Raw genomic sequence first — 18,156 nt, forward strand, 5'->3', positions numbered from 1 at the left:
CCTACTCATTTTCACTGTCCAAAGCTCTCACAGCATGACTTACTGATATGACAAAAACTGACTCACCATGAAGGTTTATGAAGCGAATGCAGCTTTCAACCACCACAGGAATCTGCTGTCCAGAGCTCTGCAGAAAAAAGACGGTTAGAAGAAGAGAGATGAGACGAGAATGCGGTGCTGAAGACAGAAACAGAGTGCAGAGGGAGATGCAAAGAGAGGGGGAGGAAAAAAAGGATGAAAGAAAGGAAGACCAATAACAGGGAAGGGAAATATGCAAGACAGAAAGATGCAATGCAAGAAACTAAAGATGACTGAAAAGTACAAGTTTCATCAATTGAGGTTCTTTTAAGGGCACTTGGCTACAAGTAACTAAAAACTATACAACCACCGTTGTCCATTATGTAAAGCTAAAACAAAGACTTTATAAAAGCAAGTCGACACTTAAAGAGTCCTGAATAGAAATCTATGGGACACTTCTGTAATGTAATGATGATCCTTTTTGTATTACTGCAAGATTCAGATGGGATATGCAGCCTTAATGAAACTTTGCACATGCACAGGAAAAGTTTAGCTAACCTTTAAAGCATTTTCTAAACAGATTCGACTGTCGATTCTACACATGATGTTTTTAAGACCAAGCGATAATTAAAGGGTTATGGCTCTTTTCTCATTCATTCAAATAGGGGCATCAAAAATAACTGCCCACATAACTGCACAGGGCATTACCAGTCACAAGACTTACTTCTAGAAAGACTTTGGCTAAAGCTAGTAGCTTAGCACAGTGGAAACAAGAGCTAGCATGCAGACTGACAGTGTCCTATGTTAGTTTAAGGCACACAAAAAAAGAAACATCTAAAAAATATTTTAGAAAAAACTACTTTTTCAACAAAACTCAGCTAACTCTTCTTCTCTGCATCCAGTTTATGCGCTATGCTAGGCTAACCGACAGCTGATATTTTCAACGATTAAAGTGCTACAGTAAATTAGGGCTGTGACACTGATAATGACTGTCAATTTGATAGTTCACCAGTAAAGGTGATTTTTAGGCAATTTCCTCACTGATGCATAAAATTAATATCATTATTATTAGGTTCATAATAAACTCAACCTTCCAGTCTCGTGATTGTGCACAGAAGTTCATGCCTGAACTTTTGTGTGCATTGAAATGACTGAGCTATCATCATCATCAAATGAGAGAAAATGGGAAATATTTTTGACTCTTTAGTTGTTAAATTGGAGCTTAACGTGACTGTGCATTTGCAGCTGCACCAGTTTTTCTTGTCTGCTCTTTTTTGTCTACTGGGCATTTTAGTCGGTGAAAAACTCTACTCAAATGTGTGTGGAAGGTGAATGATGAAGACAATGAAGAGATGAGATATTGTACACAGAAAAAAAAAATCTGTATTATATAGTACAACTATAGGTGTAATGTAAATAAATAAAAACCCAGCAACTTCTATGACTTTCAGCTGTTGTACTGTATGTAAACATGCAAATGGTTAGATTAAGAGTATTTCACCAGTTTTTCAGGGCATCAGTAGATTAAACATTTACGGTGCGTGTTGCTGAGGCCAGGCTGCCAGTGTCAATTCTATTTCTATAGCACATTCTATCGTAAAAGGTTGAGCAAAGTGCTTTACAAGTTGGCTAATGAACATGAGAGACCCAGACTGAAGGGGGAATACTGCATACACATTTCATAAAAAGAGCTTTACACCTGCTGCTAAAACTTCCCTGAAAAAAGCTGCACTGGACTCGACTTAGACATGGTGACTGCTTTTTTGTGGTAAACAGTCCCAAGTCTGCATGCACTGCATAAGCAGTCACACAGACGGTGCTGAGTACCTGTGTCCGAGACATTCGCCTTCTTCTTCTGCACCAAGCCAAACACAGCAGAGCGGGGACACAGAAAAAGCAGATTAGAAGAGAAGGGAGAGGGGACAATAAGGGGAATAAAGATTTAGAGGCAGTGGGAAGAGGCACACATAAGCATACGCGCACGCACACATACGCTCATGTACACACACACTGAATAGAGGAGTCGAGAGGAGGCAGCAAAGAGGCCAGTGCATTTTAATCCTTTCACAAGAGAGAGAGGAGGAGATAAAAGGGGGAATGGATTGAAAGGAGAGAAAGCCAGCAGTAAGCCATAAGCATGACCATACACACGAAGGCAGCAGTAACTACACTGGAGGGGGCAAGGGGGGTGGAGGGCTGTCATTGTGCGCATGTGCTGCAAGAACCCTCAACAATCCCCAATTCTTCTGCATCAATGTGGCAGGTTTTCATTTGGAAGGTTTGAACAGCAGCGCAGCAAACAATACAAGACAAGTAAAAACAAATGAAGAGCGGATTTGGTTTTCTGTGTGAATGAATGTGAGTGTTACCTCTATGTAGGACAGTATGTCTGTATTGAAGAGTGTGTGGCAGAATTGGGAAACAGGTCTGGACTTCCGAACGCGCACTGACCGAGCACATTGCATTCTGGGAAATATAATAGATAAAATGCATGATCCCATAGTGACAGTCAAGATGTAGTATTGTTGATAACTGCAAAGTCAGGTGTCCGCCCCTCTAGAAATAGATTCGTATACATCATGGAAAAAGCAATTTTGGTTTAAATTTAGCCCATCACTGTCCTCTCTCCATGTCCTCTGTACTCTCTCCATTTCAGTCACACTGATTTATTCTCAGCTCTTATATACAGTCTGTTTACCTGGAAGGGTCGCTGTCAACGGCTTCAGCTGGAAGACAGAAACAGAAAATATGTGAAAGAGTGACATCATGGCTATGTCCATCTTTTGTATACAGTCTATAACTTTGGAGAGCGTGAGGACATCTCTCGTAACATATGTATATGTGTGTGTATGACAGAGTTCAGTGCAATGCACAGTATCAGAATCTGAGACTACCACTGATGCAGTCTTATTATACTTGGCCTGTTGTGGCTGCTCTAAATGTTACTGTGGAGCATGTACAGTCATGCTTTCTTTCTGTTTTATTTTTAACAGGTTTTTTCATATGAGTGACAAAACCTGCAAGATGCTCATTAAGCCAAGAGGCAGTTTGTGGCCATGTTGGAATTTGGTTAATGTATGTGGATATTTTGCAGACATAATCAAAGGCAACACTGGAACAAACTGCATTAAATCCATCCTCCTTGTACCTTTCTGTATGGCATCTTGTAGGATATCATGTTTGGCTTGAAGTTTGGAGGCCAGAGAGCTGCTGGTAAGGAACTCTTTCACTTTCTAAGATGAAAAAAAGAAAGAAATAGTGAATAAATCAAAAACAGTTGATCATTTTTATCTGTGTTTGGAAAAAAAAGCCACTGCTCATTTAAACTGCTATCAGGAAACTCCTGTCAATCATGTCAATTCATTAACTCACTGTGAAGTAGTAGGTCTCTGTCTCCTGTTGATTGGCTCGACGCTTGGCAAGGGTAAGTTTTGGAAGGGTGCCTCCACCGGGCGGCTCGTGTGATAGGTTGCTGGGCACATCGGGGGAGGGGTTACAGTCGCTGTCGCACATAGTGTCCAGAAGGGCTGCGAGTGTGGCTTTAAGCGTTTTACTGATCTGAGAAAGGCAAAAAAAAGGCGATTTGTGGGTTTAGCTGCTCCGAGTTCAAGGTTTAAGGCTCATGTTGCAAAGCTCCACCCTGGCTAACGCAGTGTCAGACAGACCATTAAGGAAACAGGCAGAAAACAAATAGCTGACCTCCTCTGTTTCCAAGGTAACGGCAGCAAGTCGAGACTGAAGTTGCTGGAACCTGGTCTCCAACTCGTACCTCACCTGGCTCTCCGCACTGACCTCGCACACCTGAAATGCACAAGAGATATAAAACTAATGTCAAATAAGGTATAGTAAAAGAAAAGTGGTGCTGATCTCAGCAAACATTCAGGTATATTTTGACCAGTGAAATCACACAGCACTAGGAAATGAAAACTTGTAACTTGTATTGTTTTTAAGATGTTAGGGGAGCATTTTAGCCTTTATTTCATGGGACTGCTCAGAGAGAGTAGAAAGAGAGAGAGGCGAATGAAATAAAGGAAATGGTAGAACCCTGTGTATAGGTCTGTTATTAACACATAGGTCACCTATAATAAATGAACCTTACCTTATCTTAAATGGATGTGGCTGTTCTTGCATTTATACTTAGACTTTCACACATTTTATTGAACACTTTGAGCTGGGTCATACAGCTCTACCAGAGGTACGGTAGCTTCACCTGGTCTCCTTCATGTGGGTGGTAGTTGAATCTGAAAGGAAGGCAGAAGGCGGCGTCATGTTGCTGCAGCAATGCATCTCTGTCTCCGCTCTGGTCCAGCGATGTCACCGCAGTCTCCAACTGCTTAAGCCCCGTCTCCTCAGTCTTTTGGATGCGCCACCTGCTGGCCAGGTAGCATTTCATCACTCTCTCCACAGACAGATGGAAACCAAGGTCACAGCACTGGCAGGAGAGAGGGAGAAGAAATGAAGGGTGTAAGAAAAGCGTGAGAAAATGTGGATGAATGTGCATTCAAACTATTGTTTTTCTTCTCCCTGTGACAACTTTCATTTATTATTCTGCTGAGGTGTGTCATAAATGCATGAACATACAATCACCCGACACAAAGTGCATGTTTCTTACGTCGATGAGGGTGCTGACATCCTGCAGGTAGTACTTGTTCATGGCAGCATTTGCTCCTGCTAGATTCAGCAGGTAGTCATTACGAGCCTTGGTACACTTCAGCTGGGTCTCCTGCACTCTGCCATGCCTCTGCGTGTGCATACACAAACATAAAAAGTAAGAAAGAGAATTAGCACGAATAACAACTTGAAACCACATCTAGTGATAAATATCCGGATGTACAGTACTCAAGTATCTGGCACTTGAATACAGGAAGTGGTTTGCTTTGTGAGAAACATATTAAGACTGCTGTTGTTCTTTATCGTTCACAGAAATACAGGCTCACCTTCTCCATCAGTCTTTCCATCTTCTTAACAGAGCTTCGCCTTTGCCCTCCCAGCTGTCCGGGGCCCAGTTCGGCTGACTTGCCGGTGTGTCTCTCCTCCAACCGCTCGGCTTCCTTCAGTTTCCCCTCAGCTATTAGGCAGTCGGTGTGGTACTGGTTATATGTCTTCAGAGCCTTCATCAATAGCACAAACCCATGTCAACATGCTAGTCTCAGTGACTGTAGTATTTTGTCTCGTTACACTCAGGACGGCTGTATAATGTGCTCACCGTCTGCAGTTCAGTGGTAACCTTCAGCAGCTCATCTTGCATCTGGATTCCAACTTCTTTGCTCTGAAATAAAGACAAAATATATAAAAATGGCTTCCTGTTGCCCACCAATGCAATATGCCCTTTACACTTTAAAGGCCTGTTACACTAAGTCTCCTAGTACAGGTAAGAGTACTAGAAATAGTACTAGCAGCTAAACGCTAGAATTAGGGTACGATTAGGAGTGAAAAGGGTGAAAAACATGGAACCTTTAAATTTGAGTCTGTGGGAATTTAGGACCTTCAGAGCTTGACAGCATTAAAACCTGGAGGTTTATTAAATATGATTTAGTTATTCTGTCTTGGTAAAATTATCTCTTCACTTCATATTGTTTCCATAGTATTACTTTGATCTGTAGCAGTAATTCATTTAATACAGTGCTGAAAGTGATATTAGAAAAACTAAAAGAGTTCCTCTGCTTGATGTCGGGCCAGACAAAACCTCTTAGCTCCTCTGACATGTCTGTAGTGGCTTAATTAAGATTCTGCTCACATTTCAACCACAAGAAGGTACGGAGAGCATGTCTGACATCCAGTAATTTGAACAAGATGAGTCTGTGTAATGTTTTTTTAAGTGAATGAGGCCCAGCGTTACCAAGACAAATTAGGATCTATATTAAAGCCGTCACTGTATTTGGTATTTGTCAAAGCTGCAAGTTCATATCTGGGAGCCTGCTCAGTTTTAAAGGAGTCATTTTAGAGTAAAGTAAAAGAAGTAAAATCATCTTTTTATTTGAAAAAAATAAATGATTGGCTTGTTTTGGAGTAGAAGGACTCTCCCTCTACCTTTTGCTGCTTTTCATACATGTGACCTTACACTATAACATCCTCTCACCCGTTTGTGCAGGCGATGTGTGTCCTCTGTACCATGTGCCAGCCTTTGTGTGAGCGTGTTGCAGCAGGTGTCACCCAGTGCTGCATGTTCCCGGCTCTCCAGACGGGTCTGAGTCAGCAGAACAGACCAGACCTGACACACGGACTGACCCCACTGCTCCTTCCTGTACAGTAACAGAGATGCGCACCGAGATTATGGCACGATCACGCACGTCAGACCCATGAGAGGAACAGAAAAGACCCAAATGTATAAACACAACTGATGCAGCCTTACTTTTTTGTTTTATGAGTAAACCTCTCTGTGAGTTTGTCAAGGGCCCGTGCATATTCAGACTCGATGTCACCCCGACGGCGGAGAAACTCAGACAGGTCTGAGAGCTGCTGCTGTTTCACCTCCACCTGGGAGTCTAAAATCTTTATCTGGTCTGTCAGCTGGGCCCGCAGGTCTGAGATGCGAGGGAGATGGAGACAGGGGAGACAAAAAATAGATTAGACACCGAAGTAAACACATGCTCACAACCTCTAACAATCACAGCAAATGTAATTACCTGCTCAGCCAGTGCATAAAATACAGTATGTGCCTGATGTCCAACTGAATCACTAAATAAAGGTTTGGAAACGAACTTTAAAATAACATAAGCACAGGAAAATAAATAAGGATTATGATTTTTATAACTGATTCAAAAGCTACTATAGAGTATTGTATAGGTTGTTTTCAGTGTTTTTTTCTTTAATTTTGTTTATTTAAAGCGTTAGAAAGCAACACAGTTTATCTTCCCTGTGTGTGTTTAATAACATTTGGATTATTAACAAAAATTAAAATGTGGATAATTGCACAACCCTATTCGGGGCATCTGTCTTCACTGACATTATAAATAGAAAAAAATACTGAATAAGGAGTTTGTGACTTATATTGACTTATTATTGCTACACGCACTCAGACACTTTATCAGGTGCAACCTCTCGCTTACCTAAATATCCAATCAGCCACTCAGAAAGCAGCAACTCACTGCACTGATGCATGAAGATGCAGACAATATGAGTATCTGAAGTTCAAACATGAGCATCAGGATGAGGACTTAAACCAGATTAAAACAGTGTTTACAGTCTTAAAAGGTGTTCTCACAAGGGCCAATCAGCTCAAACTTTTCATGTTTAAGGACATTTTGTACATTTGTAAGTATTTTTTTTTTACTTTTAATTGCAAAGAATGAGAGTACGTCTACCACCACCACTCAAAGACAGGCATCCCCAGACACCAATAACAGAGGACAGGAAAAATAAAAACCCCTATCACAACGGCTCCTGAAGTACAAGCTGGAGACACACTGTATCTCTGCACATTTGGAAATAATGCACGCACATTCACCATTAGTATATGAATCATTTCACTGGAATTCTTTCCCTCTAACTCAGATAGAGGATCAATAATAATTCATGTCTTATGATCAGGTTTATAAAACGCAGCCAGTGGTGTGACCGATACAGCTGTTTGACTACCCCTGTAATGTGATAGTGATATACTAATTGTTATAATCATATCGATATGTATTACACACTAGCTTGTATGCAAACCCAACTAAAGCAGTAGCACAGCGACCCAGTGCTGCTCTTTGCTCTAAAAAGGCTAATACAAACAGCCTTCTCTCAGAAAACACCACCTTCGCTTGGCTCTTTCACCTCACCCCCTGCCCCTCTACCCCCACCCTCTCATTGCTCATCCCTCTACTCCGCCCGCTCCTTCTTTCCCCTCTTTACTCTTTTTCCTCTGTCTTTGTGTGAGTACACAGCCCGGGGCTGACTGGATGTGAGGAGACAGCATCACTAATACTAGCTATAAATACACCCTTGTAGTACAGTACACAGAGCCAGGCAGCCACGGCATGAAGCCTCCAAATCACGACGCACACATGCGCACACACAAACACACAAAAACATGCTGGTGTCACGAGAAAACCTCATTACGCCAGCACTGGTCATTTTTGCTGTTGTTTTGTTTTCACTTACACAAAAATGATTTGCTTCTTTCTAGGCAAGCTTTTCTGCTCTCCTCCCTTTACTCTGCACGGAGCTTAGGTTTGAGTACGCACACATATGTTCAGATACTGTGTGTGTTATGTATATTTGTGTGGGTGTGTGTGGATGACTGCGCAGTGCACACATTCATGCATGACTGCCCGTGTGCTGTCTTGTGTGCAGTCATGTGTGCAGGCAAACGCACATGTACAAACGCAAGCGTATACACGGAGACAAGCGCATGCATATTCACCTTTCATCTGCGATTCATACTCAGCCAGGCTCCCCTTCTCCCGCCTCAGCTTTCCGTGTGAAGTCATCATCTTCGATCCCCTGGCCCTCGTCTGTCACTGAGACGCTCCTTCCCGATAGCTTCTCGGAGTCTCGATGTCCTTCCCTCTTTCTGAAACCTTGTAACCTCAGCTTCTGCTCTTGATCAGTAGCCTGTGACCTTTCACCCTTGACCCCTTGGCCTCACTGCTCTACAGCTGAGTGCAGTGCATCGGCATCAGTGTCGATTGGCTGCTCTTGGCGGGGATGTGAGTCAGGTCGATGCGTCCATGGAATCCCCTGGGTTTCCGATGTGAGCGGTGATCCATAGGTGAGCTGGCCTGAGCAGCGGGCAGGGGAGAAAAAAAAAGATAGAAGTACAATGAGATTGGATATGGATGAGGAAAAAGGCAGCAGGAACAGATTTACGGAGGCCGCAATGAGAGAGTGAACGAATGAGAGGAAGTGGACACATGGGGGCAGGGTGACAAGACAGAAAGGGACAGTGACACCAGAGATGGAGATATAATAGGAGGGGTGGAGAGACAAGGGTGGTGCAGAGAAGGGACAGTAAGAGGGCAGAGTGATGGGGATGTGAAGGATTAAGGACTGGGGTGGGAGGGAGATGAGAGATGATGAGTAACACCAATAATGAAGGACAGTCGTAGCCTCGTAGGTTGGTTGTTGGGGATGTCCGTGAAGGTAATAGGCAAGGAAATACCTCCAGTGATTCAGTGATTTTTCTTTTCTTTTCCAGAAGCACATATATATGAATGCTGGTTAGAGAACAACCACACACTGGTCTATGTTTTTGTTTTTTCAATCACTGGTGGTTTGCTGATCTATTAATGACTTGTCATTCTTGGTTTGAGGGTTGGTTTGTGTTAAGAGGTGACCCCACTAACACAGCAAAGTCAGTGTATGTGCTACTCAGGCTGAGAAGAACATCAACCATCAGGTAAAAGACATAAAAATCTGTTGTGAGATCCCCTAATTCTGCTCCTCAACTTTAATCCGAGACAACTTTATTTATGAAGCACTATAGAGAACATTAGTTCAGGTTATACCCATTATAGTATTGTATACTTGTTATACCCATCTACAGGCATTGGTGAAACAAGAGGCCACCTTCAAGATGAAAAGGGATGCTAACATGTAAGAGACAAAAAACTGCAGTTCCTAAAAATGGCCAGTAGAGGCCGACTTCAGAAGTGAGTCAATTCCCATTTTAAATTTCCCAACAGTTGGGCATTATTCACAGTCTCCTCTGAAAAAGCAAGTACACACTTACTGCTTCCATAGGAATTAAGCGTAACTTATGGGTAACTACTTAAGAGTGAGTAGCAGCCAGGTAGTGATAATCAAATGTACTTCATTAATTGATCAGTAGCCTGCTTGAGCACCTCTATAAAACCAGACGTTCTGGCAGTTTTCTGGTCCAGAGCATCCAGGTGTGTGTTCACACAATGTCACAATCTTCCCAGGAGTGGGTAGTCCAATAAATCCAACTCAAGGTCAGACTGTGCAGAGCTCACACAAACTGCAAAAAACCCAAGAGTCACATCTCAGACAGTACAGGCATCAGACAGCATGTTAAATGAGAGTGCATGGAAACACAGCCTAGGTTTACAAAGTTGTATCTGAGCAAACAACATGAAGAAACCACAAGACTTCTGTAATAACCTTTTCTGGACAGACCAGACCAAACTGGAGATGACTGGTCACAAAGCACAGCAACAACCAAACACAGCTTAACAGCGCAAACACCTCATCTCAGACATTGCTTATGAGTGAAAACGTAGCGCTTCCAGTCGATTTTAAGTGGAAACTCTGAGAATAGCCTGTTCCAGACAACATTATGTGTTCAGCATAAGTTACCGTGGTGATTTAGCCGGATGAAAAAGTTAGCCACTTCTCGGACACGGAAAACTTTGACATAGCTAAAGCTCGACTGAAACTGGGTGATGCAACAGGACAATGATCCCAGCTAATCTAGAAAAGAATAGCAGAAAAAGAAAAGAAATAAGGGGCTATCATCCTGGCTAGTGGCATTTCTGAAACAGCTGCAATTATGCACTAATAAACTATGTTTAACCTACTAGCATTTCTGACGCAGACGAACAAGAGCAGCAACATACAAATGTCCCGACGTGCACATCCCCAGCCTAAATATAGTTACTACTTCTTCCAAAATACTAAGACAGCGCTCTGACTTTGGGGTTTCATAAAAGGACTTCATGAAACAACAGTGGCTACATCCATCACATATATACAGTCTATGTTTGCTAATGATTTCTACTGTGCAAACAGGTGGTGTCTATTCCCTACCTCAGTGTATTCAGTTAGTGGGCAGGTTTTTCATTGGTTGAACCTCGTAATATCACACTGGGTTGGGTTTTAAAAATGGCTACAAGCTGATTTCTCCAACACAGAATAACCTTTTAAGCTTGGTAACTGGGTGAGGTTTTTTTTTTTTACTTAAATCATCTTCTGGTCTAGTGCTCTTAATATTTAAACATTTTTACCATTCACTGTGTAATATAAGGTCTGGTTATCTTTTGTTTGTAGTCAAATCATAGTGCTGTGACATGTCATGTTCACAAGTTCACAATGTAAATATATTGTGCCTATGCATAACTAAACATACAGAGAAGAGAAGCCAACAGGAAAGAGACCGGGAGAAAATAACATATTTAGAGAATGCAAAGTGCGCTTGATTTTCTGTACTTTGAGGACGACTTTCAAGTCCTTCGAGGCTGTCAATGAAAATCAGTTTCTTACTCATCTCTCACTTTTAACTTCAACACACATGCAAGGAAGCACACACACACCCATATATACAGAGGCAGCTTCACCCCCCACATCCTGTGTCAGTTTCTCAACAGGTTTCAGAACCCTGTGAAGGATACAAAAAAAAAATCCTTCAGTGGAAATTGTTCCTCAATCCGCCACAAGCAATCAATTGTGTTCAGTTCACAAAAGTAACTGAAGTTAAAAGACACCAGGTGGTTTAATGCAGTTTCATTTATACTGTAAAGTTAATACTGTTGATGCAGGTAGATTGTACGGCAGTACGGCACACTCAAGGAGATAAAAAACAAACAAGAAAGCTGGCCTGGCATCTCTTCAATGCCATCTTAACAACTGTTGTCAGACCTGTGCTTTCATTTCCTCCAAAAACAGTGCACTGAATGTGATCCAGACATAGTCAGTCATGGTTTCAAGTGGAGAGTAAATCTGGAAGCAGAGCGAGCGAACGCGAAGAGAAAATCTGCAAATGAGACTCCAAGGGTCCCGAGACCTCTGAAGGCACAGGAAGCCTTCATCAGCGTGCGACCTTAATCTGCACAGAACAAAGCCACTGTAAATGATCTGAGGAGAGAGGAGGGGATGTGAGGGATTCAGCAAAAGACGAGGGAAAACAGTGGGGGTGGGTGGGTGGCGGCCGGGACAGAGAGACAGAGGTTAGAGGGGACCAGTGTTTCATACTTAAAGTCAAGGTCACTGAATGAAAGAGGTCACGTGGTGCACGTGGTGAATATAAAGCAGACTGACGACAGGGCAGGATAAATGTGGTAGCGTGTCTTAGAGCTTTACTGCCATCAAGGGGGTTTCCTGCTAATGTCAGTTAAAGGAAAAAAGAAAAAGGGACACTAAGCAGAATCAATACAAGGATGATATTGTGTTAGATGTTATGCTGATACTGCACGGGGATTTCCTGACACTACTGTTAGCCAGCAACGATTTGCTATGTTGACCGTGTTAATGTGCAGAACTTTATGTTGTGCTGTCTAATTGCAAATTGTAAGACTTCTCACAGCTGCCTCGGAGGAAAATTATCCCAAAACCCCCTGAACTCAGGACATAGCCAAACTGTAAAAACAAACAAAAAAAATCATAAAAACAAGTAAGGAAACATATGGGTGTCAGCCAGCGGGACCCTCGGCCAGATGATCTAACTTCCCGAAAAGCTGACTTTTGGGAACTATTAGGCTTCCGCTCAACAGCACTGCAGACACAGGTGCTGAAGCAGCTTCGTCACCACAGATGAATGTTGAAAATCATGAATGCATGATCATGCTAATGTATGCTCTAGCTGTGCATTGACTGATGTGAAAGCCCAAGTCAGACAGAGTCAGGTGTGACACCGATCAATTGACGTGCTGATTGGAGAGCCTCTTTTAGATGCAATCAGGACCTGGGACAGGATGGAGCTGGTTGCAGCTTATACTGCAGGAGGAGTGAGTAGGATAAACATCAGCTAACAAAAATGTTACATTACATGGCTTACAAAAAAAAAAAGAAAAGTATAGACCCATACTGTGTCTGGCACGTCATATTATTGTACAATGTGCAATGTAAAAAAAGCATACTGATGAAACAGAATTTGCATAAATGATCAACAATCTGGACCTGTGGATGGAAAAATATAGCTGCATCATGTATTTTTAAGCATATATTGTTCCACACATAGGGAGGTAACCTAAATGAGGGATCACACCTTCGGCCAATTCTGTTTACTAATCATGATAAGTACTTCTCAGGACATGATCATAAATGTTTAATGGTCTAGAGGAAACCCTGATGATGTAATCAGAGTTATCTAAAGAGTAAGTGCATGCCACACATCGTGGGTGTGAAATTAAAAAATAAATAAAACTTCTGTAGTGGGCAGAAAGAGACTGAATAAAACCCGCTGTCCAGTCACGATATGGTTCATGAAGAGCTTTCTCATATAACCAGCTGAATGTGTAGATATCTTAGAAGTTGGCTGCTTCCGTTTTGACTGCTGTTTCTAAAAGTCGTCTGGTTTGAGTATCCCAGTTTTGTGAAAATGCAACACTGACTTTCTGTAGTAACTCTTACAGTGAGTTTTTGTAGCCTTTTTTTTTTTTTTAATTTTCACCTCTGTGACTACAAATCACAGCTGGAGATTGACACATGCTAAAAGCCAACAGCAACTTCAACAGGTTTTACATTTAACCAAAGTAGATGAACTGAAAACTACACTTCCTTTATTGTCCACTTGATGCTGGCTCCAAAACTGAGTCACGTCCCATTTGCTCCATTGTTAAAATGTCCAGCTTAAGCCTAGATTAAAAACAAAACAAAAGTTTTGCCTTCATCGTTAACCAAGGTATGGTGGACAATGTTACCCATACTAGTGAGCTGTAAAATTAGAAATGCGTCTACTTTTGCTGGCAGGTTGCTTGACCTCTGCTGATTCCTGAACTCAACCAGCCTCAACCATGTTTGTGTTGTTTAGGGCTGCCACAAACGATTATTTTGATAGTCGACTAGTCACCGATTATTTTTGCGATTAGTCGACTAATCAGATCATCATCCATTGGACGTAAAACGTACAGCTTATTGCACCAGCAGCATCTGCTCTTATATAACTATCATTAGCTTACAGCTTTAAGTGTTTAAGGTATGTGCTAACTAAAAATAAAGACAAGATGATAGTTTGTTTCAGTGAAGTTTAATAAACTCCTGGCTATCTAAAATATAACAGGACACCGGAGTAGATTCTCCAGCATCTCACACTTCTGATAATCAGTTGTCTGCTTGACGTTTATTCAGCTGTGTAAAAACTAGAACTTTAATCTCAGCCAAACAGATTTACTCAGGAACAAATAAAATACTAAAAGAAAAAAAAAGCCAAACAATAACATTTTTAAGTTATCTAAGTGACTCATATGTTTAACCTGAGTAGCGAAAGACGGCGGTGGGTTTGAAAACGATTTGCCGGGAGTCCGGTGTTCTCACAGCTCTAGTTAGCCTAGCCCCTGGCTAGCTATCGAGCTAGTGGGTAACAGACGTCTCCGAAAACGTCGGAGCGCTTTTGAAAATATGCGGTGTCTTGATAAACTGAGCAGATATTTGAGGTTTCCACAGCTACATTCCCGCCTGAAAATATGTTAAACGTTTATTTTGTGACCCAGAAAGAATAATAAGAGTAATATTAAAACTAACTAGCTGCCGCCATTGTTGGAAACTGAACTGGGCCGCGCTATGAATTCTGGGACACAGCTTCTTCTTCGGGGTTTAACGGCAGCTGGCATCCTTGTACATGCAGTGCTGCCATCTTCTGTTTCAATCCGTTATTACACTCTTAAATCCTACTACATATTCCTGCGTCTTTTGTGATCTTACAAAGCTTCAAACGACGCGTCGACTATTAAATCAGTCGTCGACGATTTTGATAGTCGACGTAATCGTGACTAGTCGACTAATCGTGGCAGCCCTAGTGTTGTTGGTGCCACTTGGCGGATTTTTAAAGAAAATTATCTGATCAATAATATGGCCTGCTGTGTGGTGCGGAGTTTCTTGCCCAAAAAGTTAATGATTCAGTTTTAGTGAGTGAAATCCTACGTAGCATTAATTAGCAGGTTTACAACCTGATGCACCTTGCTAAGCTTGCTAGCATTAACTAATAACTTAGCACTTAGAACTCCCTTCCAGATATGGTTATATGGATCTACAAAATCCCCCCGCACAGCACAGCAGAAGGTAAAATGCTAACGTTGAGGTTTCAAGCTACGGAGTCTAAAACCCAAGTGATGATATTGTGGCTACATCCATCTTTGATATACAGTTTTTTTGCTTAGACTCTACAAAAGAACAGTATTAGTGAATGGCTGAGTGTGACTTGCAGTGTAAAATGATTTGAGTCATCAAGATAACTAGAAAGGTAGTGGGTATCAACCGACTTTCAACTGCTGGAAGTTACCTTATTTGTCAGCCAACTGGCTGCATGACGGTAATTCTGAAACCACAGTATACAGCCAACGTGACTGCATCACAACAAAAGGTAGCACAAACTCATACCGACTCCAGGCCCATAACTTATTAAGAATCTGCCATGAGATTTAGGACGCTATATTCGCCATGCAAAGTAGCCAAAATCCAGGTTTGTTTGCTTCTTGCCAGAGTTTCTATACACTCCTGTGTACCCTGTGAAGTGCTGCTTGTGCAGAAACTTCCACAGCAAACAGGAAACTGCATAATAGTATGCTACCACAGGTTTTTTTCCTCTCACAACCATCTGTAGAGAATTACTCTGTTACCTGAAAATCTCACCAAATCTTTTTAGCAGCAGCTTAATCCTGGCTCGCGTCACTGCCAAAAACACACAGCACAGGGTCAGCTAGTTTCAAGGTGGTAGAGGAGAACCACACGGAATTCATCCCATAAAAGAAAGTGCGGCCAGCAGTCCACTAAGTACCGGCACAGAGCAAAAAGATTTACATTTGCAAAAGGACATACATTTTTTCTGGCAGTAGCACAGTAGCCATATTATACACATGGCAGGCGCCTTTTAGATTCTGGCATGATACCTAATTGCAAAAGCACGGAGAGTTGACTTTAATGCAGAAGATCATTTACAGGCAATGTTTGTGGAATGCATACCTGTAGATCCCGTCAGATATCAAAAAAAAAAAAAAGGTGAAATGAAACAGTTGGGCAGTGTGAGGGGGTGGAAGGCTGTCAGGCCACATCCGCTCCTCAGGCACAGCTGAAACTGCCTGAGCACAGCGCTGAAACCTTCTCTAAGTGAGATAATTAATCAGCGCTTTAGGTTTAGTTCTACTGATATTTTTGCTCCTCGGGTCTACAGTACTGAAAGAGAAAATCTCACTGCTGTAATATGAAATCAGGGACATTTACACAAATATCTCCACTGCTACTAAATCTAACTACAGTTTTTTTAAGATATGCATATATATTAATAGTAAGCATATTTGAGGCCACTTTCCATTTCCATTGTTCTACATTTACGGAAACAAAACTACTTTTGACTCCACCATCTTTTAGCCAGACCTGCTATTACAAATTTGAAGTTATGGTCATAAAATAGTTATAAAGCAGGTCCACCCTACCTGACATACATTCACCTATATTGAATTGGTTACAGCATATGACTGCATCAATAGATAGAAAGTAAAATTACTGTTAAATTGTTCTGCATCCTTTGGGTTAAAATGACTGTGACCTAAAGACTGTGACCACATGTGGTTTCAAATTCTGTGGAAAAAGTGTCACGCCTGATTTCCTGTAATGTCACTTAAGTGTCCGGCACAGCTCATTGGCAAATCAACACATGAGGGAAGTGGAGTAGGTCAAAATTAGCACCACGTTATGCATGTGCAAGCACAGCAAACACGCTTGAAGCACACCACTGTCTGTGCAGTTGTTTTGATGCAGTGAAAGCAAGGACGCTCGTGTTGCCATCTGAGGTCAGGGATTTGCATCTTAGATCAGGCCAACCTGTGAGCCGGAAGGGCTACGATTTCAATCAACGTGAGAATTTCAAGTTTTATCGTGACAATGTCGCTCTCGAATCTGCTGCTCCTCCTGGGTTTAACTAAAGGTAAACTCATCAAATAAGAAAACAAAACACACCATTCGGCTTCCTACATAAGCTTTTGAGCTTGCTGTGTCTGTACTCGAGCTGCTGTCTTACATTACCATCACAATCTTTGTTGTTGCACTGTGAACCAACAGCACAAAGGGAGCGCTACTTTGCAGATGCCTCTGAGAAGCTTGTTTATCTGCGTGCCTTAATAACATAACATGAAAATAGCTGTGAACTCCTTATAGGTGAGAAGGCCAGCAGGTGGGATTTAAGGTTCCACAGCTCCATCAGCACTGGTGTTTTTTTGTTTTTAACAGTGGCTGTAAATCACCCCATATGGTCAAGGCACAGTGGCAGGGCTCCACACAATGGCCACATAAACACCTCAGCATAATTACACAAGCACGCAAACACACACACTCTCTCTCACACACACTCACACTCGTATACAGAGCATCAACAGTGAAAATGGTGCACACTGTATTACATAATTGATACTCCTCTAACAGCCAGTAGCTCCATTTGTCCACTTACAAACCCCCCAAGAGGACACAGTGTCCATTTAAGACACCAAACTATATATAAACACACAGACACATTCACTTCAGTCACGCATGCACATGCTCACACACACAGGTTGTTTCTGGATTTATGAGCAGCATGACAGCCGTACATACCTCACTTTGTGGTCCTCTTCGGTCTCTTTCTATGTGTTCCTCAGCTCTCCACCTCTCTTTACATCCTTCGCTCTCTTTCTACCACAGACACACACACACACATACACACACACAGACAGTGTGTTTGAATCTGACAGATTTCTCTCAGCTCAGTACTCTCCACCCTCTCTCTCTATTTCTCAGGGACACACACACACACACAAACTCGCTCACTCAAAAAACAGCCCTCCCTCTCTCCCGCCTTTCTTTCTTCCTTCCCTCTCCTGCCAAATAGCCTCTCCTCTCGCTCACTCACTCGCGCCAGAGCTGCCTCTCTCCTCCCCACTCTCCCTCTCCGCCATGCGAAGCAGCGCAAAAAGCCACGCCCCCGCGCTCTCTCCTCTCCTCTGGGCGGCTATAAATACCGCTGCTGCTATGAATATACCGTCTTTCTCCCTCAGCATCCCTCGCTCCTGCTCTCTCCCCCCTGCATCCATCCTTCCCCCTCACCTACACTGCACCACCCTTCAACCCCCACCAATCTTTTTCTAAATGTTTCCTAATGACCTTGTATTATTTTCCCTTGCAGCACACGACAGCATCCTTTTACCCCCCCCCCCACACACACACACCTTACTGTCATGCAAGATGCAACCGTCGACACACAAAAACACAAAAAGGGCCACAGGATCACATAAAAGGCAACCACAGACAGGAGCGATTGGTACTACCAGTCTCTTTTGCTTCCTGTCTATCGTG

The 18,156-nt window shown here is 42.4% G+C and overlaps 1 protein-coding gene across 2 annotated transcripts in view; it reads right to left on the reverse strand.

Annotated features, from left to right (window-relative positions):
• LOC308407717 (SLIT-ROBO Rho GTPase-activating protein 3-like) overlaps positions 1–17,689 on the reverse strand; it is a 31,357-nt gene extending 13,668 nt beyond the window's left edge. The window contains exons 1-14 of one of the 2 annotated variants that reach the window (XM_080899550.1): positions 17,419–17,689; positions 8,366–8,723; positions 6,371–6,542; positions 6,098–6,260; positions 5,225–5,287; positions 4,956–5,129; positions 4,631–4,759; positions 4,229–4,450; positions 3,718–3,819; positions 3,391–3,576; positions 3,167–3,251; positions 2,717–2,744; positions 1,846–1,873; positions 67–127 (exon numbers count right to left, since the gene is read on the reverse strand). In XM_080899550.1, the coding sequence (XP_080755676.1) occupies positions 67–127; positions 1,846–1,873; positions 2,717–2,744; positions 3,167–3,251; positions 3,391–3,576; positions 3,718–3,819; positions 4,229–4,450; positions 4,631–4,759; positions 4,956–5,129; positions 5,225–5,287; positions 6,098–6,260; positions 6,371–6,542; positions 8,366–8,435 (1,483 nt within the window). In that variant the 5' untranslated portion in view covers positions 8,436–8,723; positions 17,419–17,689. Of the gene's footprint in view, positions 1–66; positions 128–1,845; positions 1,874–2,387; positions 2,485–2,716; positions 2,745–3,166; positions 3,252–3,390; positions 3,577–3,717; positions 3,820–4,228; positions 4,451–4,630; positions 4,760–4,955; positions 5,130–5,224; positions 5,288–6,097; positions 6,261–6,370; positions 6,543–8,365; positions 8,724–17,418 lie in introns of both variants that reach the window. The other variant, XM_080899549.1, reaches the window with a different exon arrangement.
• Between the last annotated feature and the right edge of the window lie 467 nt (positions 17,690–18,156).

This window comes from Rhamphochromis sp. 'chilingali' (assembly GCF_963969265.1).
Source record: "Rhamphochromis sp. 'chilingali' genome assembly, chromosome: 12".
NCBI lineage: Eukaryota > Metazoa > Chordata > Actinopteri > Cichliformes > Cichlidae > Rhamphochromis > Rhamphochromis sp. 'chilingali'.